The sequence below is a fragment of the Hydractinia symbiolongicarpus genome, chromosome 1 (assembly GCF_029227915.1).
Source record: "Hydractinia symbiolongicarpus strain clone_291-10 chromosome 1, HSymV2.1, whole genome shotgun sequence".
NCBI lineage: Eukaryota > Metazoa > Cnidaria > Hydrozoa > Anthoathecata > Hydractiniidae > Hydractinia > Hydractinia symbiolongicarpus.
In genome coordinates this window covers 27,910,632-27,938,494 of record NC_079875.1, presented here as the reverse complement: position 1 = coordinate 27,938,494, position 27,863 = coordinate 27,910,632, and the positions used below count along the sequence as shown (strand labels likewise).

The 27,863-nt window shown below is 33.9% G+C and overlaps 3 protein-coding genes and 1 non-coding gene across 4 annotated transcripts; 2 read left to right on the top strand and 2 right to left on the bottom strand.

The window, feature by feature from the left end:
* Positions 1 to 1,289: 1,289 nt before the first annotated feature.
* LOC130629139 (uncharacterized) lies at positions 1,290 to 1,799 on the bottom strand. The gene has a single exon (XM_057442285.1). The coding sequence runs from the start codon at positions 1,797 to 1,799 to the stop codon at positions 1,290 to 1,292; it is 510 nt and encodes a 169-aa protein (XP_057298268.1).
* Positions 1,800 to 4,484: 2,685 nt separating this feature from the next.
* LOC130629046 (uncharacterized) lies at positions 4,485 to 4,994 on the bottom strand. Its single transcript, XM_057442172.1, has one exon. It carries the CDS (start codon positions 4,992 to 4,994, stop codon positions 4,485 to 4,487), a length of 510 nt encoding a protein of 169 aa, XP_057298155.1.
* Positions 4,995 to 13,660: 8,666 nt separating this feature from the next.
* Trnas-gcu (transfer RNA serine (anticodon GCU)) lies at positions 13,661 to 13,742 on the top strand. The gene has a single exon. It is a non-coding gene; the product is annotated as a tRNA-Ser (tRNA).
* Positions 13,743 to 14,744: 1,002 nt separating this feature from the next.
* LOC130628959 (uncharacterized) lies at positions 14,745 to 18,968 on the top strand. The gene is made up of 5 exons (XM_057442063.1): positions 14,745 to 14,766; positions 15,036 to 15,082; positions 15,967 to 17,085; positions 17,293 to 18,247; positions 18,814 to 18,968. Exons 1-5 carry the CDS (start codon positions 14,745 to 14,747, stop codon positions 18,966 to 18,968), a joined length of 2,298 nt encoding a protein of 765 aa, XP_057298046.1.
* The last annotated feature ends 8,895 nt before the right edge of the window (positions 18,969 to 27,863 follow it).

Genomic DNA, 27,863 nt, shown 5'->3' with positions numbered 1-27,863 from the left:
AATATATAACACTCGTCACTTTGAATTGCCTTAATTGTCAAACTTACAGCTAAAATATATAGATCCTGAGACAAGGTTGTTGTCCCTAAATGACAATTATCTTGTATCAATACGAAAAATCGCAAATATAAAACACTCGACCTTTTGAAATGCCTCGTTCATCAATTTTACGTTATAATATATAGAACCTGAGACGAGGTTGTGGTCCCTAAATGACATTTATCTTGTATCAATTCGAAAAATTGCAAATACATGACACTCGTCACTTTGAAATGCTTCGTTTAACCATTTTACCACTAAAATATATAGAACCTGAAACGAGGTTGTCGTCCCTAAATGACCATTATCTTGTATCAATACGAAAAATCGCAAATATGTAACACTCGTCTCTTTTAAATGCCTCGTTTTCAATTTTACGGCTAAAACATAGAGAACTTGAAACGTGGTTTTCGTCCCTGAATGACAATCATCTTATATCATGATTGAATTGGTGTGTATGTTCAGACTTTTGGAACTAAAAACGAACACAACTCTTTAACGACGTTTCGACCGTACGACGGCCATTTTCAAGTATAGCTATTTACAATTGACAAATTCAACACTATATACAAAATATCGTACGATATATCATCGTACGATCAAATATTCCGTAGGGGCAAGTCAATTATCTGAAAATAGAAATAATGGCATTGATGCAATATTTCTATTAAGAATTGGCTTATCCCTACGGATTAACAAGCTTTCCTTCAATTCCAAATCAAAATTATTAGATGCGGAGGAGATAATAGAAAAATTATCTAAAGATGGTCTATTTTTACAGAAAACAACATGCTCCAAAACCGCACTAGGGTTAATAGATTTGACGGATTTTCCAGTCAAGGCAGAAACGGCCATGTGTTCGCAGGCTCTAACTTTCAAATGTCGCATAGTTTTCCCATAATAGATGGCATTGCAGCCATCGCACTGATATTTATATACGACTTTTGAACGCAGAGCCTTTGAAACACGGTCCTTAAACCGGAAAAAATTGCCAATTCTACAACCCGATTTGAAAATAACCCTAAGCTTACAGCACGGAAGATGCTTATCAAATGTTTTAACTAAGTGAGTTCGCAGTTTCAACGATATATTACCCAAATATGGCAAAATAATAAGAACTTCTAACTTAGGCACGGTACTGAAAACTTTCTTATCTGGAAACATTCTGTCGAGAAAAGACTTAATGCATTGATCAATCAAACTTGACGGGTAGCCATTTCTTAACAGAATGTTTCTAAGATCTTGCATTTCTAAGTGAAACCTAGAAAAAAGATAGATGTAACAAACTTCGATTCATTGCGAGAAACAGATACGTCAAGAAACGGAAGAGTTTTATCGGCCTCGCACTCAGACGTGAAAGATATGTTGATGTGTTGCCTATTAAGATAGTCCTTAAGTAGAGGCAAATGGCTAGGAGATGAGAACAACACAAAAACATCATCAACATATCTTCTATAATACACTGGCTTAAAGGATGATGGACAATTATCCAACCAAGTCTTTTCGTGGTGCGAAAGAAAAGCATTAGCAAGGCTGGGGCCAAGAGGTGATCCCATAGCTACCCCATCGACTTGCTTGAATAGTTGACCGTCAAACGTGAAATAAGAATTTTCTGTGGCCAGAGAGAGGAGTTTACGAAAATCACTTTTGCAAAAATTACTGACTGGGTCAGTCTCTGAAAATAAAGAATCAGTACAAATATCTATAGTTTCTTGCAAAGGAATATTTGTAAATAAAGAATCAACATCTAGGCTAGCCATAAACAAACATCTTATATCAATACGAAAAATTGCAAATACATGACACTCGTCACGTTGAAATGCCTCGTTTATCAATTTTACGACTAAAATAGATAGAACCTTTAACGGGGTTGTCGTCCCTAAATGAGAATTATCTTGAATCAATACGAAAAATCACAAATATATAACACTCGTCACTTTGAATTGCCTCAATTGTCAAACTTACGGCCAAAATATATAAATCCTGAGACAAGGTTGTTGTCCCTAAATGACAATTATCTTGTATCAATACGAAAAATCGCAAATATAAAACACTCGACCTTTTGAAATGCCTCGTTCATCAATTTTACGTTATAATATATAGAGCCTGAGACGAGGTTGTGGTCCCTAAATGACATTTATCTTGTATCAATTCGAAAAATCGCAAATACATGACACTCGTCACTTTGAAATGCTTCGTTTAACCATTTTACCACTAAAATATATAGAACCTGAAACGAGGTTGTCGTCCCTAAATGACCATTATCTTGTATCAATACGAAAAATCGCAAATATGTAACACTCGTCTCTTTTAAATGCCTCGTTTTCAATTTTACGGCTAAAACATAGAGAACTTGAAACGTGGTTTTCGTCCCTGAATGACAATCATCTTATATCAATACGAAAAATTGCAAATACATGACACTCGTCACGTTGAAATGCCTCGTTTATCAATTTTACGACTAAAATAGATAGAACCTTTAACAGGGTTGTCGTCCCTAAATGAGAATTATCTTGAATCAATACGAAAAATCACAAATATATAACACTCGTCACTTTGAATTGCCTTAATTGTCAAACTTACGGCTAAAATAGACAGAACCTGAGACGAGATTGTCGTCCCTAAATGACAATTATCTTGAATCAATACGAAAAATCACAAATATATAACACTCGTCACGTTGAAATGCCTCGTTTATCAATTTTACGACTAAAATAGATAGAACCTGAGACGAAATTGTCGTCCCTGAATGACATTTATCTTGTATCAATACGAAAAATCGCAAATACATTATACTCGTCACTTTGAATTGCCTTATTTGTCAATTTTGCGGCTAAAATATATAGAACCTGAAAAGAGGTTCTCGACCCTGAATGACAATTATCTTATATCAATACGAAAAATTGCAAATACATGACACTCGTCACGTTGAAATGCCTCGTTTATCAATTTTACGACTAAAATAGATAGAACCTTTAACGGGGTTGTCGTCCCTAAATGAGAATTATCTTGAATCAATACGAAAAATCACAAATATATAACACTCGTCACTTTGAAATACCTCGTTTATCAATTTTACGGCTAAAATATATAGAACCTGAGACAAGGTTGTTGTCCCTAAATGACAATTATCTTGTATCAATACGAAAAATCACAAATATATAACACTCGTCACTTTGAATTGCCTTAATTGTCAAACTTACAGCTAAAATATATAGATCCTGAGACAAGGTTGTTGTCCCTAAATGACAATTATCTTGTATCAATACGAAAAATCGCAAATATAAAACACTCGACCTTTTGAAATGCCTCGTTCATCAATTTTACGTTATAATATATAGAACCTGAGACGAGGTTGTGGTCCCTAAATGACATTTATCTTGTATCAATTCGAAAAATTGCAAATACATGACACTCGTCACTTTGAAATGCTTCGTTTAACCATTTTACCACTAAAATATATAGAACCTGAAACGAGGTTGTCGTCCCTAAATGACCATTATCTTGTATCAATACGAAAAATCGCAAATATGTAACACTCGTCTCTTTTAAATGCCTCGTTTTCAATTTTACGGCTAAAACATAGAGAACTTGAAACGTGGTTTTCGTCCCTGAATGACAATCATCTTATATCATGATTGAATTGGTGTGTATGTTCAGACTTTTGGAACTAAAAACGAACACAACTCTTTAACGACGTTTCGACCGTACGACGGCCATTTTCAAGTATAGCTATTTACAATTGACAAATTCAACACTATATACAAAATATCGTACGATATATCATCGTACGATCAAATATTCCGTAGGGGCAAGTCAATTATCTGAAAATAGAAATAATGGCATTGATGCAATATTTCTATTAAGAATTGGCTTATCCCTACGGATTAACAAGCTTTCCTTCAATTCCAAATCAAAATTATTAGATGCGGAGGAGATAATAGAAAAATTATCTAAAGATGGTCTATTTTTACAGAAAACAACATGCTCCAAAACCGCACTAGGGTTAATAGATTTGACGGATTTTCCAGTCAAGGCAGAAACGGCCATGTGTTCGCAGGCTCTAACTTTCAAATGTCGCATAGTTTTCCCATAATAGATGGCATTGCAGCCATCGCACTGATATTTATATACGACTTTTGAACGCAGAGCCTTTGAAACACGGTCCTTAAACCGGAAAAAATTGCCAATTCTACAACCCGATTTGAAAATAACCCTAAGCTTACAGCACGGAAGATGCTTATCAAATGTTTTAACTAAGTGAGTTCGCAGTTTCAACGATATATTACCCAAATATGGCAAAATAATAAGAACTTCTAACTTAGGCACGGTACTGAAAACTTTCTTATCTGGAAACATTCTGTCGAGAAAAGACTTAATGCATTGATCAATCAAACTTGACGGGTAGCCATTTCTTAACAGAATGTTTCTAAGATCTTGCATTTCTAAGTGAAACCTAGAAAAAAGATAGATGTAACAAACTTCGATTCATTGCGAGAAACAGATACGTCAAGAAACGGAAGAGTTTTATCGGCCTCGCACTCAGACGTGAAAGATATGTTGATGTGTTGCCTATTAAGATAGTCCTTAAGTAGAGGCAAATGGCTAGGAGATGAGAACAACACAAAAACATCATCAACATATCTTCTATAATACACTGGCTTAAAGGATGATGGACAATTATCCAACCAAGTCTTTTCGTGGTGCGAAAGAAAAGCATTAGCAAGGCTGGGGCCAAGAGGTGATCCCATAGCTACCCCATCGACTTGCTTGAATAGTTGACCGTCAAACGTGAAATAAGAATTTTCTGTGGCCAGAGAGAGGAGTTTACGAAAATCACTTTTGCAAAAATTACTGACTGGGTCAGTCTCTGAAAATAAAGAATCAGTACAAATATCTATAGTTTCTTGCAAAGGAATATTTGTAAATAAAGAATCAACATCTAGGCTAGCCATAAACAAACATCTTATATCAATACGAAAAATTGCAAATACATGACACTCGTCACGTTGAAATGCCTCGTTTATCAATTTTACGACTAAAATAGATAGAACCTTTAACGGGGTTGTCGTCCCTAAATGAGAATTATCTTGAATCAATACGAAAAATCACAAATATATAACACTCGTCACTTTGAATTGCCTCAATTGTCAAACTTACGGCCAAAATATATAAATCCTGAGACAAGGTTGTTGTCCCTAAATGACAATTATCTTGTATCAATACGAAAAATCGCAAATATAAAACACTCGACCTTTTGAAATGCCTCGTTCATCAATTTTACGTTATAATATATAGAGCCTGAGACGAGGTTGTGGTCCCTAAATGACATTTATCTTGTATCAATTCGAAAAATCGCAAATACATGACACTCGTCACTTTGAAATGCTTCGTTTAACCATTTTACCACTAAAATATATAGAACCTGAAACGAGGTTGTCGTCCCTAAATGACCATTATCTTGTATCAATACGAAAAATCGCAAATATGTAACACTCGTCTCTTTTAAATGCCTCGTTTTCAATTTTACGGCTAAAACATAGAGAACTTGAAACGTGGTTTTCGTCCCTGAATGACAATCATCTTATATCAATACGAAAAATTGCAAATACATGACACTCGTCACGTTGAAATGCCTCGTTTATCAATTTTACGACTAAAATAGATAGAACCTTTAACAGGGTTGTCGTCCCTAAATGAGAATTATCTTGAATCAATACGAAAAATCACAAATATATAACACTCGTCACTTTGAATTGCCTTAATTGTCAAACTTACGGCTAAAATAGACAGAACCTGAGACGAGATTGTCGTCCCTAAATGACAATTATCTTGAATCAATACGAAAAATCACAAATATATAACACTCGTCACGTTGAAATGCCTCGTTTATCAATTTTACGACTAAAATATATAGAACCTGAGACGAGATTGTCGTCCCTAAATGCATTTATCTTGTATCAATACGAAAAATCGCAAATATATGATACTCGTCACTTTGAAATGACTTATTTGCCAATTTTGCCGCTAAAATATATAGAACCTGAAACGAGGTTGTCGACCCTGAATGACAATTATCTTGTATCAATACGAAAAATCGCAAATATGTAACACTCGTCTCTTTTATATGCCTCGTTTTCAATTCTACGGCTAAAATATAGAGAACTTGAAACGAGGTTATCGTCCCTAAATCACAATTATCTTGTATTAATACGAAAAATCGCAAATATATGAAACACTTGTCTCTTTAAAATGCTGATTTATCAATTTTATGACTAAAATATATAGAACCTTTAACGCGGTTGCCGTCCCTGAATGACAATTATCTTGTATCAATACGAAAAATTGCAAATACATAACGCTCGTCTCCTTTAACTGCCTCTTTCATCAATTCAACGACTAAAATGCATAGAACATGAGACGAGATTGTCGCCGTAAATGACAATTATCTTGTATCAATACGAAAAATCGCAAATATATGAGACACTTGTCTCTTTGAAATGCCTGGTTTATCAATTTTCCTACTACAATATATAGAACTTGAAACGACACTGTTGACCCTAAATGACAATTATCTTGTATCAATACGAAAAATCGCAAATATATAACACTAGTCCCTTTGAAATGCCTCGTTTATCAATTTTACGGCTATAATATATAGAACCTGAGACAAGGTTGTCGTCCCTAAATGACATTTATCTTGTATCCATACGAAAAATCGCAAATATAAAACACTCGTCCTTTTCAAATGCCTCGTTTATCAATTTTCCGACTACAATATATAGAACTTGAAACGAGGTTGTCGTCTCTAAATGACAATTACCCTGAATCAATGCGAAAAATCGCAAATATATAACACTCGTCACTTTGAAATGCCTCGTTTATCAATTTTACGGCTATAATATATATAACCTGAAACGACACTGTTAACCCTAAATGACAATTATCTTGTATCAATACAAAAAATCGCAAATATATAACACTAGTCCCTTTGAAATGCTTCGTTTAACCATTTTACCACTAAAATACATAAAACGTGAAACGAGGTTGTCGTCCCGGAATGACAATCGTCTTATATCAATACGAAAAATTGCAAATACATGACACTCGTCACGTTGAAATGCCTCGTTTATCAATTTTACGACTAAAATAGATAGAACCTGAGACGAAATTGTCGTACCTGAATGACATTTATCTTGTATCAATACGAAAAATCGCAAATACATTATACTCGTCACTTTGAATTGCCTTATTTGTCAATTTTGCGGCTAAAATATATAGAACCTGAAACGAGGTTCTCGACCCTGAATGACAATTATCTTATATCAATACGAAAAATTGCAACTACATAACACTCGTCTCCTTTAAATGGCTCGTTTATCAATGTTACGACTAAAACAAAGAGAACTTCAAACGAAGTTGTCGTCTCTATATGACAATTATCTTGTATCAAAACGAAAAATCGCAAATATGTAACACTCGTCTCTTTTAAATGCCTCGTTTTCAATTTTACGGCTAAAACATAGAGAACTTGAAACGTGGTTTTCCTCCCTAAATGACAATCATCTTATATCAATACGAAAAATTGCAAATACATGACACTCGTCACGTTGAAATGCCTCGTTTATCAATTTTACGACTAAAATAGATAGAACCTTTAACGGGGTTGTCGTCCCTAAATGAGAATTATCTTGAATCAATACGAAAAATCACAAATATATAACACTCGTCACTTTGAAATGCCTGGTTTATCAATTTTCCGACTATAATATATAGAACTTGAAACGAGGTTGTCGTCTCTAAATGACAATTACCCTGAATCAATGCGAAAAATCGCAAATATATAACACTCGTCACTTTGAAATGCCTCGTTTATCAATTTTACGGCTATAATATATATAACCTGGAACGACACTGTTAACCCTAAATGACAATTATCTTGTATCAATACAAAAAATCGCAAATATATAACACTAGTCCCTTTGAAATGCCTCGTTTATCAATTTTACGACTAAAATAGATAGAACCTGAGACGAAATTGTCGTCACTGAATGACATTTATCTTGTATCAATACGAAAAATCGCAAATACATGATACTCGTCACTTTGAATTGTCTTATTTGTCAATTTTGCGGCTAAAATATATAGAACCTGAAACGAGGTTCTCGACCCTGAATGACAATTATCTTATATCAATACGAAAAATTGCAACTACATAACACTCGTCTCCTTTAAATGGCTCGTTTATCAATGTTACGAATAAAACAAAGAGAACTTCAAACGAAGTTGTCGTCTCTATATGACAATTATCTTGTATCAAAACGAAAAATCGCAAATATGTAACACTCGTCTCTTTTAAATGCCTCGTTTTCAATTTTACGGCTAAAACATAGAGATCTTGAAACGTGGTTTTCGTCCCTGAATGACAATTATCTTATATCAATACGAAAAATTGCAAATACATGACACTCGTCACGTTGAAATGCCTCGTTTATCAATTTTACGACTAAAATAGATAGAACCTTTAACGGGGTTGTCGTCCCTAAATGAGAATTATCTTGAATCAATACGAAAAATCACAAATATATAACACTCGTCACTTTGAATTGCCTCAATTGTCAAACTTACGGCTAAAATATATAGAACCTGAGACAAGGTTGTTGTCCCTAAATGACAATTATCTTGTATCAATACGAAAAATCGCAAATATAAAACACTCGACCCTTTGAAATGCCTCGTTCATTAATTTTACGTTATAAGATATAGAGCCTGAGACGAGGTTGTGGTCCCTAAATGACATTTATCTTGTATCAATTCGAAAAATCGCAAATACATGACACTCGTCACTTTGAAATGCTTCGTTTAACCATTTTACCACTAAAATATATAGAACCTGAAACGAGGTTGTCGTCCCTAAATGACCATTATCTTGTATCAATACGAAAAATCGCAAATATGTAACACTCGTCTCTTTTAAATGCCTCGTTTTCAATTTTACGGCTAAAACATAGAGAACTTGAAACGTGGTTTTCGTCCCTGAATGACAATCATCTTATATCAATACGAAAAATTGCAAATATAGACACTCGTCACGTTGAAATGCCTCGTTTATCAATTTTACGAGTAAAATAGATAGAACCTAAAACGAGGAATGACAAAGATCTTATATCAATACGAAAAATTGCAAATACATGACACTCGTCACGTTGAAATGCCTCGTTTATCAATTTTACCACTAAAATAGATAGAACCTGAGACGAGATTGTCGTCCCTAAATGACATTTATCTTGTATCAATACGAAAAATCGCAAATACATGACACTAGTCACGTTGAAATGCCTCGTTAATCAATTTTACGAGTAAAATAGACAGAACCTGAGACGAGATTGTCGTCCCTAAATGACAATTATCTTGTATCAATACGAAAAATCGCAAGTACATGACACTCGTCACATTGAAATGCCTCGTTTAACAATTTTACGGCTATAATATAAAAAACCTGAAACAACACTGTTGACCCTAAATGACAATTATCTTGTATCAATACGAAAAATCGCAAATATATAACACTAGTCCCTTTGAAATGCCTCGTTTATCAATTTTACGACTTAATTATATAGAACCTGAGACGAGGTTGCCGTCCCCAAAAGACAATTATCTTGTAATAATACGAAAAATCGCAAATACATGATGCTCGTCACTTTGAAATGCCTCGTTTTCAATTTTACGGCTAAAACATAGAGAACTTGAAACGAGGTTGTCGTCCCTAAATGACAATTATCTTGTATCAATACGAAAAATCGCAAATATGTAACACTCGTCTCTTTTAAATGCCTCGTTTTCAATATTACGGCTAAAACATGGAGAACTTGAAACGAGGTTGTCGTCCCTAAATTACAATTATCTTGTATTAATACGAAAAATCGCAAATATATGAAACACTTGTCTCTTTAAAATGCTGATTTATCAATTTTATGACTAAAATATATAAAACCTTTAACGAGGTTGTCGTCCCTGAATGACAATCATCTTATTTCAATACGAAAAATTGCAACTACATAACGCTCGTCACGTTGAAATGCCTCGTTTATCAGTTTTACGACTAAAATATATAGAACCTGAAACGAGGTTGTCTTCCCTGAATGACAATCATCTTATATCAATACGAGAAATTGCAAATACATGACACTCGTCACGTTGAAATGCCTCGTTTATTAATTTTACCATTAAAATAGATAGAACCTGAGACGAGATTGTCGTCCCTAAATGACATTTATCATGTATCAATACGAAAAATCGCAAATACATGATACTCGTCACTTTGAAATGCCTCGTTTATCAATTTTGCGGCTAAAATATATAGAACCTGAAACGTGGTTGTCGTCCCTAAATGACAATTATCTTGTATCAATACGTAAAATTGCAACTACATAACACTCGTCTTCTTTAAATGGCTCGTTTATCAATGTTACGACTAAAATAAAGAGAACTTGAAGCGAAGTTGTCGTCTCTAAATGACAATTATCTTGTATCAATACGAAAAATCGCAAATATACAACACTCGTCCTTTTAAAATACCTCGTTTATCAATTTTACGTTATAATATATAGAACCTGAGACGAGGTAAAAGGTAGGTTGTATGAGGCCTGTGTAAGAAGTGTTATGTTGTACGGTAGTTAGACATGGGCAGTGAAGCAGGAAGATCTTGACCGTTTAGAAAGGAATGATATGAGAATGGTTAGGTGGATGTGTAATGCCAGTCTGAGAGACAGAAAGAGTTCAGATGAGCTAAGAAGCAGGCTAAGTCTCCGTAGAATTAAAGATGTTATCCAGATAAGAAGATTGAATTGGCTGGGGCACTTGGAAAGAATGGAGGAGGATAATTGGGTAAGAAAGTGTAGAGACTTGATAGTTCCTGGGGCAAAGCCCAGAGGCAGACCGAGAAAGACTTGGCAGGAGGTTATAAGGACAGACTTGATAGAGAGGAAGTTGAGTTTAGATCTAACACAGTCTAGATCAGATTGGAAGAGGGTCATTAATATACCCCGTCCAACCCATGCTAGCATGGAAAACGGACGTTAAGCCGAGAATGATGATGATGATGATGATGATGATGAATACATTTTTAAGTTATTCACCCCCCCCCTTTAATTTGGACCCACCCGCTTTTTAAAATTCTGGTATTTTGCAAACCGCACCAACTACAAGATTCCCCCTTTTATTTGGTATTCGAGAGTACATAACAAATGTTTATTTACATGTAAATGAAGCAGACGTACAAATGGATGCAAGGAAGAATGTTTTTGCGACGAAATTTGCTTCAAGGACAAAGAGACACTTTCTTCTCGTTCTGATTTTATCAATGAATACGACTAATTACAATTTTTGAATATTGTCCACGATCTACCCATGCAAAGAAAGCAGTCTTATTAGAATCGTTGTCACTGGATGTGATTGACGACATTGATGCAGAGTTTAGATTTATTGAGAATTTGGCTTGTTGCATATGCCAATGAACTATTTTGTTCTTAACTTTTTAGAAGAAAATCCAAAACGTTACAAAACTGTAATATCAGCCATCGACTCAGTGTCAAGATAAGAAAATTACCATTCAATTAGTTGGTGTTCGTTCTACTGTTCGCAGTTGAAATGCAAAATTTACAGTGATTGAAGCGATTGCAGCGATTATATAAAACACGGACAAGAGAACGAGATCACTTGTCGTTGCTTAGACCATTGATCGGGACATTGGAATAAAATTATGATAATCTAGCAACAAAATATACTTGATACATATTTATATAAGTATATAGTTAATACATGTATTTATAAATATCCATTCTATGTTCTGGCAAGTTATACATATTCGCCAATTAAACTGCTTGAGAATTATTTTTAGGACACACTAAACAACTAATGCAATTTCAGGGATTTTTTCATGTAACAATTAACATGAAAATTTACGCATTCGCAATTTTTTATTCTTCATATTGAATAATTCTTGGCGTCATATTCCAAAACCTTAAGGAAGTCGAAAAATAACTTAATTTGTTGATTCCTGCAAAATAGTATAGGTTAGCGTATCGACCTTGCAAGCTGAGTTTATACTGATGACAATATAATATTTTCGTCATAAATAAACAAAAAAGATTATATTATTAATGGTCAATAAAGTAAAATGTCAAATATATGAAATATAGTGTATTTATGTGAGGAGGTCTATAGTGAACATTTGTTTCAGAGCATGCCAATTTTTTGCCCGTTAGTATCGGTATAGGGCTAAAATTCATTAGAGAATCCAACTTTAATTCCAAACTCCTCTCTAGTTGTTTCAAAAGCCGTCAATTAAAAAAGAATAAATATAAATGCGTTGTCAAAAATATTTCATGCTAAACACTTTTTTCGCATTTTGTAGGCATATTAGTTTAACTCTGAAAGAACCTGAGTAAGTATTATTCCTGGTGTAATTTCAATTCCGACTAATGTTCCATGGAACGGAAGATTTTTTTGCCATCATTTGTCTCCTCTGACAACTCAGATTAAAATATAACAAAATTGTAAACAAAAAATTAAAACCGTTGCAACAATTCACAGTAAATACATTTCTACAGCGTAATTCTTTCGTTTTTTGGTATATTGCATGTGGTCCGTTTCCACAACAGTTAACAACAATTTAAAAAAAAACAGCGGTTTGCAACACAAAACTTTAATTCAGAATGTCAACAACAAAAAAGTCAACAAACCTTATAATTTACACCAAAAAACAATCCTATTGGTATTAAACAAGGAGGAAATGTCAAAAACGCCGGAATTTATAACATATATTACTTTAAGAATTTTCAGTGGTGTTTTTCTGGAAATGGGAGTCTGCTTGACAATTTGTGCCACATAAAAACGTAACTCGTAGCTTTAGCTTACATAAAAACTTAACGTCTAAAAATATCAAAATTCTTACTTTTTCAAATCTTAAACCCACTTCAAACTCCCGCCTTCAAGTTCTGCTTGCAACACTAATTTCACTTTTCTACTTCTACCTTTGATCTTTTTAAAATGCTTTTTAACTTTACCTGTCTGCTTTAACTTTCCTTGCTTATATTTTTTGCATTTTTTTCATGACGAAGAGGGATCGTTGCATTTGTTTGCCGTTTGAAAGTCAGCCTTTAAAATAGTTTCAGCAAATCGTAGAAATTTTAAATTTGCATGATTCTACAAGTGATTTTAAAATTAAAATAATCGTTCAAGAAATGGCTACTATTTTCATTGAAACTTTAAAAGAAGGCGAAACTTTAAAACGAATGAATATATAACGCAACAAGAAGTGAATATTTTAAACTTAAATTTCGCTAAAAATTTATATTAAATTCAGTATTTGAACCGTGATGATTATTATAAAATACTATAAAAATACTATAAAAAATGTCTATTTTGCGTTGTTTTGTTATGTAAGAAATATCATAACTAGACGAATCTATAAACTTTTAAGTCGTGTTTAAAACAATAAAAAAACAATTAAAACTTTATTGTATTATTAACTGCTTTTTGCAAGCATTCTTCGTTATCAAAATACTCGTTGCTATAGAGATAAGTAGAAAAACCACACGTCGTCATTTAAATTTAATTAGACGAGGTGGCCGAGTGGTTAAGGCGATGGACTGCTAATCCATTGGGCTCTGCCCGCGTGGGTTCGAATCCCATCCTCGTCGGAGCTTTTCGGTTTCTCAATTAACGATTGAATATAGCTCAAAGAAGTATAAAATATCAGTATTTTAATTAAAATGTTAGTTCCTATATTAAATAAACTTTCATAATTGTCTGTTTGATTAAGCCATGCAGTGTTGTTTTTACGCAAACACATTGAACTTATTTGGATGTGTATATCATGTTACTTACACTTCCAAATTTAAATTCCAACGCAAACCATAAGATAACTACGAAGAGAGTCAATCAATAAATTAAATGTCAAATTCATTTTCGACCAATTTCTTTGAACCCTTAGGGCTGGAAGATGTAGTGCTAGTAGATGGACAAGAAGTTGAGCATGAAAAGAGCTCAAAATTACCGCTCTATAACCGAAATTTATGGAAACGATTTTTAATGTTATACGTTGTTTCTGCAAATGTTAAACGGTGGTAATGATGTTTCTTTCTACAAACATGAGATATGTCCAGGCCTGTAAAACTCCATTAAACATTACTCCATTAAACGTTATAATTCCTAAAAAAGCAGTAAGGCAAATAGCATTTTACGTCATCATATGCAAAAAATAATTCGAATTAAAATATAGATACTTGCCTTTTAGAGCGTATTTTTGAACCAGAGTACTGAACTTTCAGCTAGTTATCCCTGACTGCATAAAACCTAGCGTTCTGATAAGTCGCAAAACCTACATATATATTTGCGTGACTTTTAAATTATAATTTGAGGCTTTCTTCAAAAGCTCCCACACTCATGAATTTGCCCGAAGCACTTCAAAATGCAAAGTTTGAAAGGCAGCTGTTTTTTACTTTTAAAAAAATGCTTAATCTTCCTACACTTTTTACATTGTAGGTAGCAGCATTGGTTGTATCATGTGATATGTAATTAAGCTAAACGGTGCAACCTGATTCACTTGCTACCTCTGTATAGATAGCTATCCTATTTCTACACACCTTTAAATTAGTTGCATTATGAAATATAATGTTTTTATATAAAACAACCAAGGCATTATGTCGCAAGTGGAACAGCAAGGTAACGTATCTATCTCCATTTTACCGAATGTACAAATTAACTTCTTTTTGACCTCAACATAACCTTAAGCTGCCAATGACATTTTATCGTGGTTTCTAGCATGTGCCTAATTGATGTTTAGGCCTTAGGTGTCCTTCTGAAATAAAGTGTCAAAAATCAGGATATAAATCCACTGGGGAAAACCTTAAATAATTCTTCGGATTTCGGGACAGTCACACAAGTTCTTAGTGTTTATGATTCATATATAAACAGTTTCTAATTGTTTGTAGGGCCAAACGCAGCCTTCAATATAATACGCCCGGAATTGCAAGGCTGGGTAATAAAAATTTTTTAAATTTTAAGGGGTTTTAAAATGAATTGTAATTAGAGTTTCATATATTTCTCCGGCTTTTGTGATTTTTTTACGCGAAGTTTAAAAAACGAACACTAAAAACATGAACTTCCCACTTTACTGAGAAGACGAAGGAGTGCCAAGGTAAATAAATCAACTAATAAAATAGAGAACGAAGAAAAAATCAGTAATATATAATGATTAATGCCTCCGAGGTTTTTTGGCGTCTATCCTTTGACTTTTTAATTTGCATCGGCTAGAAATGAAAGGGCAAGAAAATTGCGCGCTCGATCAATTACGCCATATTTTGCAAGGGCGGTAAAAGTGATGCACATATCACAATTTTTTGAATTTTTGCTAGCGTCAGCAATTAACCATCTAACGAAACATCAAATTAAATATACATAGTAGGATTTTTTGTTTTCTTTCCAAACTAGTGAAAAAGACTTTTTATTAATTAATACTACTAAAACAAGGTGCTGTAACAAATAGCTGCGCACTAAAATCTCATTTTTTCAAAGCAAGGCGCAATGATGACATTTTTGCACTCAATTTTAAGATTTTCTAAGTCGTTTTGATCCCTAGGTTGCCTAGATATATTGAAAATGGCGGAAATGTTCAAGTCACAGGGCTTCATGTTTTGTTTATAGTGGCAGTTTCTAATTTTCAAACCAGTGTTTACCTGAATTAGTATCGCGGTGATAAAGCATCAAGATTTTTGTATCAACTTTTGTATAATATTCTGAAGATGACTTTGGTAAAGTCTAAACATGTTAAAAATAAAACGTGTCGTAATTTTTATGAAAATACTTTGCAATCTTGTGTTGCTACGAAGTTTTGGAAATATAATATTTGATATTGCGGACAAGTATAACGGACAGCTTACAGTCGGAGACTTACGTAAGTACGAAAAGTTATCATACAAAGTTGAAAAGAAGAATTTGGATTTAACTTTTTTAAGAAACTGTCAGTCATTTAATGTTACACCGAAGTTTTTATGTTTTAATTTACCACACACCAATTTTAATGATGGGCGATTAATACGTAAACGCTTACTGAAAAGTGCCATTCACAAAGGAGAAAAAGAACGAATCAAGTTAGGAAAAGATTATGTAAATCACGGCCAATCTCTTAGTGATACCTTGAATTCTATAGATTTCTATGTTTTACGGAAAGCAGCCGAGAAAAGTGTCGAAAAAAGTATTAGAAAATACATTTTTACCCATGAGAAGAAACTTAGAAGTCTAACTAAAAACGTCGCACAACCGTTTACAGCAGACGAAATTGTCACCAATTTATCTCCGTACAATTTGCTTGATGATGAGAGTGAAATTTTAAAAAATGGTCTGTCTTTTGCCATTCCACCATCAATACTTAGGGAAACAGATGTGTTTGTTTCGCTTGAAATGATTTATCGATTTATGTTCTCAAATTTGAAAGATAAAAATGATGATAATCTTTTAAAGTCCAGCCTATCACATATTGCGAACAGTTATTACCACGATTACCGACCCAGTGGCGAAGTTATCAAAAAACATGGTATCCTGAAAAAGTTGAAGAAAAACAATATTGTTATTTTAAAGCCGGACAAGGGAAATGGGGTAGTAATCTTAGACAGAAAGGATTATGAAAAAGGCATCTTGGATATCATTTTAGACACTACTAAATTTAAAAAACTCGACAAAAATCCAACATTGAAGAGAGAAGGACAGTTACAACGTTTTCTTAGGAATTTAAAGAAAAAAGGTTTTTTTAGTGACAAAGTGTACAACGATATATATCCCAGTGGTTCTCAATCGGCCAGAATATACGGCCTTCCTAAAATGCATAAATCTTTGGAAAATTTACCTAAATTTAGGCCTATTATATCTTCTATAGGCACATGTAACTATCAACTTGCGAAGTTTTTAGGTGGTTTATTATCTGCTGTAATTCCCAAGGATTACTGTACTGCAGATACTTTCACTTTCGTTGAGGAATTAAAAAAGGTGAGTAAATCCGACAAGTTTATGGTTTCTTTTGATGTTTGTAGTCTTTTCACGAACATACCATTGAATGAAACATTAGATCTTGCAGTTCAACTTGTAATTGCCTGAAATCGTAAACTCAACATCACAAAATCTGAACTAAAACAATTATTCGTTTTTGCAACGTCATCCTCGAATTTTTTGTTCAATAATGAAATGTATGAACAGGTCGATGGTGTTGCCATGGGCTCGCCGCTGGCACCTGTTTTAGCGAATCTTTTCATGGGCGTTAGGGAAAAGGAATGGATAAAAAATTACTCGGGTTGTGGCCCAACATACTACCGTAGATATGTGGATGACATCTTTGCTTTATTTAACGATGAAAGTGAAGCGTTGGCCTTTTTTGAATACTTGAATCAGAGACACCCTAATATAAAATTTACCTTAGAAAAACAAGTTGATGGTAGGCTTCCTTATCTTGACATTTTAATTGAGAACACCAGTGACAAATTTTATACTTCTGTGTTCCATAAGTTCCATAAGTCAACCTATACTGGCCTTTTAACTAATTATTTTAGTTTCACTCCCAAAATCTATAAAATAGGTCTCATTAAAACACTAATTGACAGGACTTTCAAAATTTACAACAGTTGGAAACACTTTGACATTAATATTAAGGCTCCGACTGAAATTTTGAGAAAAAACTTTTTTCCTACAAAACTGGTAAACCGCCATATTTCAAATTACCTTGATAAGAATTTTTCTACAGCTGTCAGTACAGAAACAACTAATGTATTAGAAAAGAGGTATTTTAAATTGCCTTTTATTGGCAAGTACTCTAATACTGCCAAAGAAAAAGTCAATCAACTTGTCAATAAGATGTGTAAAGAAATCAATGTGTGCCTCGTTTTTAAGTTGTGTAAAATTAAAGATTATTTTTCTTGCAATGACTTGCAATCTAAACTTGTGTATAAATTTGTTTGTGCTAGTTGTAATGCTAGCTATGTGGGTGAAACCACCAGGCACATTTCTAGTAGAGTTAAAGAACATTTGAATACTGAAAAAAACTTACAAATATTTAAGCATATGCAGTCAAATCTTAACTGTAAATTACTATGTAACGAAAATTGTTTTTCTATTTTGGATTATGCAGACACTGATTGGCAGAGGAAACTCAAAGAGGGTATACATATTTCTTGGTTGAAACCAGACCTCAATAAACAAGTTAAGCATTGCATCATCAATTTATCCGTTTAATTTTATGTTCTGTATTAGCCGCTTGTTCAATATCGTTTTTGTTACTTAGATATTGATTTAGCATGTGTAAATTCATTTAATAAAATTAAAAATTGTACTTTTGGGAAATATTTATTGTCTTAAACAAATTGTGTATATAAATTTTATTTAACTAACTTTTGTTAGTTTATCTAATATTATTTTGTCAATATGGATTAGCTTGTGTATAATTCATATAAAATTGTACTTTTGGGAAATATTTAAATAACTTTCGAAAAAATTTTTGTATAAAGAGTGTATGTATCAACTTTTGTATAATATTCTGAAGATGACTTTGGTAAAGTCGAAACATGTTAAAAAAAAACGTGTCGTAATTTTTTATGAAAATACTTTGCAATCTTGTGTTGCTACGAAGTTTTGGAAATCAAGATTTTAACATGGAAATCATCTCAGCATGTTATTTCAATTTTTCTCAATAACGAAAATGAGCCGCAGCAGGACACATTGTACTAGAAAAACGGCGCTCCATAAAAACGGGTATTTTTGAAGAAAAAGCCAAAAAAGATCTTACCATGTCCGAAGCGTTACCTAAATATTACGCCTTGTTTAATGGAATACAAAAACTTATTCCACGCCCTAGGAAGTTTTCAAAACATATTGAAATTTAACTTGAGGAGCTCTTCTTTTCAATTTTCAGTATTAATTGAATGTTTGTATAATCTGTAGCATAAACTGATAGATATTTTATATCTAAGTAGCTATAATATAAACACAATTCTATCTAGGTCAAAAAACGTTAACAAACCTAAAAAACGGTAAAAAAAATAAATTAATAAAAAGAAGATTCGATTTTAGTTTCTTTTTCTTTCAGCAGCTGTACTATCAGCATATGTTGAAAAGTTATCTGCAACTCCATATTTTTTGTTTTATTAGCATTTGAAATTCTTTCAAATTATCACAATATTCTTTTGGCTGTTCGTAACAATAATAGTCCCTGTTTTTACCTATATAAAACGCACAGTGAGAGATTTTATCTCTAAAATAACAGCTCCCGTCAAGGTTGTAGTACTTGTAGCTGCTGCTACATGAAACGTGGATGTTGCCTGAAACAATAAACAACATCAACGAAAGAACCGCACCCTAAAAGAAATGGAAAGCTTGAAATTACTCGGACAAAATATTTCTCGAAGTAATTAGAAAGTATCATATGACTGTTAATCTGCAGTTGATAGACAAGCTTTTCTTTATTTCTTTCGGTGACAGGACAATTCCTACATCCTCCCTGGATGATTGCTCTCTGAAAACTTCGAGGAAATGTGAAAGTAAATTATTAGAACGTAAATTAAAAAAAAATAATTATTATTACTTCACAACATTTTTTCTCTAACTTTTAATCGCTTTCCAGACTCATTTATTTTCCTAATATGAAGCCTGTTGGTAGAAATAACGGGGAGTGTGGGTAATTAGTCAAAATTAGTCATTATTAGTGAAAATGATTGGAATTGTCGTAGAAGCAGATAAATAATAAAAGACTTATGCTATACCTTTATTGTTCACTCCAACGTGTGCCATCATGGATTCTTTTCTCTTAAATAGATTGGTTTGAGTTGGAATAACAAAAATTAAATTTTACAACTACAATTTTTCTGCACATTTTTTTCAAAAGGCCGTTCTTCGGCTATATCTTGAAGAATTTTCTCTTGGGAAGTACTCAATGGATGCCAAAGTGTACATGATTAATACAAAGGAAGATATAACTGGCAAAACCCCAGCGTCAATGTTCTTGGACAAATTCACTATTTGTCTGGAATTTTTTATTTATTTTTGCGAAGCAAAATTGTGGAGCACGTTTGCTACGAGAAGTATACCAAGAGAATTATTAAGATTCTCAAAATTTCGATAGAAAAAAAATCATATAAAATCAGCGTAAGGAAATATGACTGATACTTTTTCACGAAAAGGTGGGTTATTTTTTTGTCTAATAGAACAAATAAGTTTGCACCGAGTAGCTGCAATAAACGTTAGCTAAAAATGCCAATAAATAGGCTTTGTAGCACCTACCCCCCCCCCCCCCCCCCCCCGTCTTTCGTACCCCCCCCTGTTATTTCCCGATTTTCCGTTTGCCGGAAGCGAAAGACTAGGAAGTACACTCAAGCAATCAGAAAACGGCTATCGGCTAATTTGAACTATCGTGTATTTTACAGACCTAACACAAATACATAGTTTATACCAAGTCTTGATAATAATTGGCTTGGCTGGCGCTATTCGAGTTGAAAAGCTTATATATATACCTTTTCTTTGAAGGCACATTATAGTAATTTGAACGTTTATAATGCGCAAAAGCGTGTTATAATTATGGCTTCGTTTAAAAGAAGATTTTAAAGTACCAAGTTATCAGCTTGAATTGGCATGTTTGTGGTATCCTTTTCATACAGCAGAAGAAAAGTGAGTTGCGAAGGTATGGGTGATTTGAAAGTTATTTTTACGTTTTTTCCTTGGTTTGATGTAGCTAGCTAACTAAATTACTTTTTGGTGCCTGTGGCCACCATGGAAAATATTTTTTGCTGTCATCCTTCAATCGAATTATCATTAGCTAGCTATCTCTAGCTGTACAGTCAGAAGAAGAATATTCAATCCATAAAGTATTACCAAAACTCTTTCTTTTTAAATTTTATTATGCAATTTTTAAATATTTCCTAAAACTCAAGTTGCTTCAGGGGAAAATATACCTCTTCATTCTTTAAGGTAATTTGGTCATTTGTGGTTAAAAACTTTTGTACTGTTGCTAAGGGTCTTTTTACTGATATATGTTCTAAATCTGAACTGTTTTATCAAACGGTACCTTCACCTAGAAGTTTTACTTTGTTTACATACTTTCGCATGTTGTTAAATTCTTCAACACTCAAACCTCGCAATAAATTTTTCAAGTGAGCTATGTATGACGCGTGAAGTCACGAATGACCGAATGGACTTTTTTCGATAATGGTGGCGACCGTTAATGTAAATATTGTTTTTGGGAGATTAAGTTTGGACATATATAAAAATATTTCACCATTTTCTTTACAACCCTATGTTTTTGCATTGTGTTTCATGAGCTTACAATAATGTGGTGTAGCTAAGTTATGATACGTAAAAACTACTCTTGAATGACCCTTTGGGAATGTGAAACCACATAATAGACCTTAATCAAATTTCGTGTATTTTGTAAGTTTTGTGTTCAATTGTAGATTAGTATGCGTGTCAACTGGCCACAAAAGCCAAAAGTATGAGGGCAAGCTTTGGCAGATTTTAAATACAATTTGTACTTTCCAAATGAAAAACAGTGCTTTCAATTCTGTTGTCTTGGCCACAAAAAGTAGTGATCTATATTTTATGTGGTTAGCCTCATTAATTCCAATAAATTTACCCTGTCAATTTTTTTGAACTACAGAAACCTTTTAAATTTCTGCTCAAAAAGCAACAACTGTTATGTGGGATTGAACCCATATGAATATGAAGTGAACGCTCTACCGACTGAACTACCAATCCCCAAAAGAAGACAACCCTCAAAGTAAACAGAGTTGCATGACTTTATTAATTATATCAAGCATATTGTATCTAGTAAACACTTTTTGAGCTCTCTGTCCCAAAAATGATATATATTTGTAGTTTAGAAATTTAGCTCTAAATGTCGTCTCTCAAAGGCACTGGATTTTAAAGATTTAGAGACTTTACTATATATATAATATAATATAATATAATATAATATATAAAAATGTTTTCTGTTTCTTTTTAGATTGCGTACAATGAGAGCGAGAGATGTTATCTTTCAATACGTGAGATAAAAAGAAGAAAGCGAAACCTCACACCGCGTTGTTATTGTTTTTCTGTCAAAAATTTGAAGCTGTTTTGTAAATCTTGATAAAGTTAATAAATTGTTTCTGTTTCTGTAGATTGTTTGTTTTTGTTTATTGTTTCCCGTGAGTTTTCGAAATTCATTGCAACAGATTCCGTGGCTTCAAGAAATCGGTTTTCATAACTAGTGCCGTTACTTTTACGTGATAAAAAACCCACTAGAAAATATTCTCATCTCCGAAGTTGTTAACGCGAAAGTCTCTATTATTATGTGCGCTCCGAGTGTTATTTTCCTGTTGAAATAGTGTACCTTACGACGCGCATCCCCTTAATTCGTGACATTTTCGCACACTACGGATTGTAAAACTCGATGTATTGCATTTCTTTCAGAATAAGGGTTTTAACTTAATAAAAGTATAACTTTGCATAGATTTTTGGCGCTAAAAACTTTATTAATGTTGGATTTACGTTGGCCAACACTGACAATATTGGGATTATTATTAATATTTAATTTTATAATTCTGTGGAAAGAGGTTTTACGAAATTTCTCAGTAATCGTTTCTGTTTAGTTTCGCGCAAACTAAATTTCTCGTACCTTCTGAAAAGAAATATTCCGCATATATATATTGTATTTTTGCCAAAAAATCACTACTTTGCGCAACGAGTTGTTGTTGTATTGCGGTGAGTTTATTTTACAACCTCGTCCCCAGGGTTTTCTACGTCTATGATAGTCAGTTTTCGTGATTTCCCAGATATCAGCTGCAATCAGATGTAAGCATCTCGCCGTATTATATCAAAGAGAAACAAAAAACACTAGGGACAACATTGGTTAGTTTCAGTTTTGCTTGCAACTTGCGTTATGCTTCGCAACCTTTTTTTAATGTCTAGTTTTACCATCTTCTTATACCGACTTTATCTTTTGATGGTGCTAAACTAAAAGTTTTCACATGTGAATTGGGGTTACAGACGGAAAGGTATGTCTCCATTGACTCCTAGTATAAGGCGAACCTGGTTCACCAGTGTTCTGTCATTCTGCATTGTTAATTTTACAAATGTGTTAGTGACTTATGACTAATAGTCAACACTACAATAATTTGACCAACACAATAGACTGCCTAAGCTTGCTACTGAGGCCGTAGGTCCAAACCACAAGCAGGGGGTTATAAATATGAAGTAATACGAAGTAAGCTTCTTGCTCTTGAACAGTTCAGACGTTTGGCAGAATACATTCAGAAAGTCGTTGCTTGTTAACATTGGACTGAAATTGCTCAATCTACATAATACTTAATGGTTCTAAAAAAGCAAAAAGCAAAGGTAAAACTTTTTTAACATACGATGAAATGATGCCTTGTCTCAGTACTGTTGACGAGTGGTCAGAGTTAGGCTTTGAAACTCTAACTATAATTGCGAAATCCTTTCAAGTTTCAACTGAAGGCAAAACATTGCAAGATATCGCATTTGTTGTTTCAAAAAAATTTCAGGAGACAGAAAGCCTACCAGAATACAATATCGAAAACCTTGAACAGAATTACAACGAGTACGAGGCGAATTCTGCAGCAAAACGCGCTGACAAAGACATCAGTTTCATATCACACGGCTTCTCTTCAGGAACAAAGAAAAAATCTTTAAAAGCTAAATTTAAGAAGAAAAAGACTTTGGCACACGAACTCAAATCTTTTTTGAAGAATGAGATTCAAAGCGAATTTAAAAAACAAAAAATGCTAGCACAGCAGGAAGCTCAGACTTACTGTCCACAGTCAAGCCAGCCATCTTTTCGTGTTTCCTCCCAGCGATCTTTAACAGCCGGTTTTGTGTAACATGCCAATCTTAAAAAAGATGGCGTGTCAGTCGCAGGTCGTTCAGTTGCTGGCTTCACTACTAATGCTTTAACTTTTGCTATATCGGGTTTTTCTGCAGGGGTGGTAGGGTCAACTTCATCAATCTCTCTCTCTCTCCAGTTCCTAAGCGAATTTTGGAAAAGATTAAGGCCAGTGAGTATGTAAATTTTGACTATTTATTCCCTCTATCACTCAATGCCTCGATATCCTTGTCGTCCTTGCACATGAACGATGGAGGTGAGTACGAGATGAGGATGCGCACCGTGGTTGGCACGCCCACATTAGCTACGTGTAGAAAAAACGTAACTAAGTCCCGTATTAAGGATTATGCTTCGTGGAGTTTGGCTTGGAGCTATTATCTTAGTTGTATGCTCCAGTACTCACCACACTTAACTCAGCGGTTAGTCAGATATCAGAGGTACATCGCCCGATTTGCCATGGTTAATACACCTCCATTTGGGTATGTGATGAATAAAAAATAAATCAGTATCTACTTCAAATATAATTCAAATATTTTTATCACCAGTTTTTTACTCGTTTTTAAGTTTCGTATAAAATCCTGTGAAATCTGTATTTAGTGCACAGACGCGGCACATTTCAGGCATTACAAATACACAAATCACTTTTTGTCATGCAATGAAGTATTATTGTTGCTAATCATCTTAGAACCATATATAGGCGTACAGGTTAAAATGTTCAAGTCAGATCTACAACTTCAATAGGATCTTACCAGACACAGAATACATTGCACAATAAATATTTTACAACGTATCAGCATTTAAAAACCAACGTTTTATCATCGAAGGAAACAACTTTCCGATGGTGTTTAGAAAATAGTGTTATAAGTGGAATACAATATTGCCCTAAATATTACAGCCTAACGGAAATATGTAAATCTAGTAAAACTTCAGAGGGACACCGTTGAACTTAACAATAGACCTTTTTACGGCTGCTCAAAACATCCTGAGTAATCAGGGCAAACAAAAACAAAAAACAACAGAGCGGATAGCGATAAGAAGTTTATGTGGAGGCGTTTGTTATTAATGTGAGGTGAATACAAGTTAAATGTAAATATTTAAAAAAAAACAAAAAAAACTATTATTAAAAGTATATAGTCATATGAAGCAATGGTGATGGCTACGTCTGAAGATATTGAATGTTTGGAGAATTTTTTAGAGCTATCTGAAGCTGAACTTCAATTTTTCCTTCCCCAACGTGGACTACCAACATTTGGATCCCATGGTACGTTAGCTGCAAGAGTCCTAATTGCTTATGAACAGAAAGCTGAAATAAAAAACCATTGCCAAGCAGCTTGCTAGGAAGCTAAAAAAGACTATAACGTCTACTTCATAAGCAAGAGCTGGAAGATCCATATACTTTTATATTCTTCCAACCAAATCCTTCGAGACAGAATATATCGGACATTCTAAAGTTCGAAAAGCTTACTCTTTTTGCAAATCTGGCTGGGTTGATAAAGTTTACATTGGTGAAATCAGTTCGAAAAAAGTAGTTAAATGTGCTGTTACGCTATCTCAACGTATTAACGAGAATAAACATAAACTATGGATTTTATTTGATGACAATAGTGACATTTTGTCGTCATTGTGCACACGTACAGCGAGCTATAGTAGTTGTTGCAATCATGATGTGGCTACTTTGTATAAAATTGTATTTGCGAATGCTAAGGGTTTGTCAGATACCACCTGTACTTAAAAATTGTGCTACTGGAATAGTGTTTCTAGGAAAATAAAACCAATGAAAGTATGTCACATAAATACTGTTGAACACAATCAGAAAAAGCAACAAAAGCAAAGAACGATTAACTACAGTGACAAAACTTTTTTGACTTAAAACCTGAGACAGCGCATTGTAACTAAAAAAAGAAAAGAAAACTTCATGGAAAAAATAAGAAGGACATTACCCAATCCAATGCAGTAATTAATACTTGTTTTTTACCGCCCATTGATATGGATGTTCTGTTACCCCTGGATGTAATAGCACAGCAGGTCCTTTTCAGGTTGCCTGCAGCCAGTAATACTGAATTATAGGAAGAATTTAACTAATCGTTATCATTCAACGATAGCCAGCTAACAAAGTTAGAGCAGAAACAATTCGTCGTCTAATTCTTGGTAGGCACAACAAAAAGGTTGTATTACTGCTTTAAAATTTCTTTATAAATGCAGAGAGAAAGAAGTAAAATATTGTGTTACCCCATTAACTTTGGGATTTGTTGAGGCTAAAGAAAGAACTAATGTTCCAGTACTTACATTGGGTAGAAATAACGAAGCTAAAGCAGCAGAGGCATTTTTGAGAGCTAAAGGCGGTAAGCACCAAAAATTTTATCACGTGGTATTTTTGTGCTGAAATTGCATCCATATTTAGGAGCAACACCTGACAATATTTTTGCATGTAACTGCTGTGATAAAAAGTATTGTGTAGAATACAAATGTCCGTATTCAATTTTTTCTGAAGAAATAACAGTTTGCATATAAGAAACCACATCTTTAGAAATGGTTAATGGCAGATGGCAGCTTAAAAGAAACCACATTACACACAGGTTTAAGGTCAAAAGAAAATAATTTACAAAGAGGTGGCTAGCCACCGCAATGATGAACTCAACCTGTTAGGTCTTTGGAAAAAAGCTAGAGGTTGTACTCTTCTAAAGAAAATGCCTCTAAAAGCACAAATCTCCCTTTTTACAAGGAATTAATTAAAAAAATATATATATAAAAAATAAGTTTCAACCCATATTTCTGAACCTAAGTACCCTAGATGTCTAGCTGGGTAACCTCGAAGAGGTCCGCGGACGGTCATCAGCAGAAACTAGACATCCCTATCTTCCTAAAGTAAACTTTGACCACTTCTGTTCAACTGTGCTATTCTTTCTTTATAACTCAGATAATAAGTGGAGTCGTCACTCTCCAAAGACAAGATCATGTGTGATCAAACCCCCTTGCTAACTTAATTTTTATTTGATTTTGTTTAATTTTTGACTGGGGAAATAAGTGGAGTCGTCACTCTCCAAAGACAAGACTGAGTGTAGTCAATCCCCCTTGCTGACTCATTCTGTTTAAAATATTCTTACCTCAGCTCTTCTAAAAAGAAAACATATGACTCGTGACTGTTAATAAGGCGGTCATCACAGAAAATTACTGCTATATCGTTGCAATGTATCCACCTGTGAACCATTTGGTGGAAGGCTATGGTTGTGTAGTGACCATTATTTAAGTTGCCGCAATGGTTGTTAATATCCCTTAATTGAACATTTTTACGCAATTTCACTTCTCCATCTACGGTAAAAGGTATGGAAAGGGTACCAGGGTAAGCAGTAATACGAGAGGCAATTTTTGACACAAGGCCGTTGGCACTGGCAAAACGTTTTAGCTGTAAAATGAGATGGGAACCGCACGACACTACCTCCTTTTCAACTAGAGCAGTTTGACGAGCGTTGCAAACATGGCAGAAGTAGGCATTGGTGTCTGACAACTTCTCGCTTTCGAAGAAATTATCTAAGGAAGATTGTAACGTAGGGTGCAGAGAAAGTAGGATGCATAGTGCTATAACTTCTGAGGAGCTGGTAATATGACATGAATTGCAAGTGGTTGATGTCTTGATGTTAATACTAAAAAGACTTCCGAAAAATGGAAAGTCTAATGACATACCAGGTAGGAGATATTCAAGAACCTCGGGGACGTCGTGCTGAGCAAAAATATTAAATGCACTTCCCTTCGCAGTTGAGGTATAAAGAATGAAAATTACAAAGTGCACGCACAATGATAAACTCGACCAGTTAAGTCTTAAAATTTAAATTTAGAGGTTTTGCTCCTCTAAAGAGTATGCTCATATAAAGGAACACAATTCTTCCTTTTCCAAGGAGATAAATCGCACAAA

Bases quoted from the DNA above. Each gene is read 5' to 3' on its own strand.
- LOC130629139 (XM_057442285.1), bottom strand. From the start codon at position 1,799: ATGGCTAGCCTAGATGTTGATTCTTTATTTACAAATATTCCTTTGCAA.
- LOC130629046 (XM_057442172.1), bottom strand. From the start codon at position 4,994: ATGGCTAGCCTAGATGTTGATTCTTTATTTACAAATATTCCTTTGCAA.
- LOC130628959 (XM_057442063.1), top strand. From the start codon at position 14,745: ATGTCGCAAGTGGAACAGCAAG. The intron at 14,767-15,035 runs GTAACGTATCTA...AATTGTTTGTAG, and splicing joins GTCGCAAGTGGAACAGCAAG to GGCCAAACGCAGCCTTCAAT. The intron at 18,248-18,813 runs GTATACATATTT...ACATTGTACTAG, and splicing joins GCAGAGGAAACTCAAAGAGG to AAAAACGGCGCTCCATAAAA.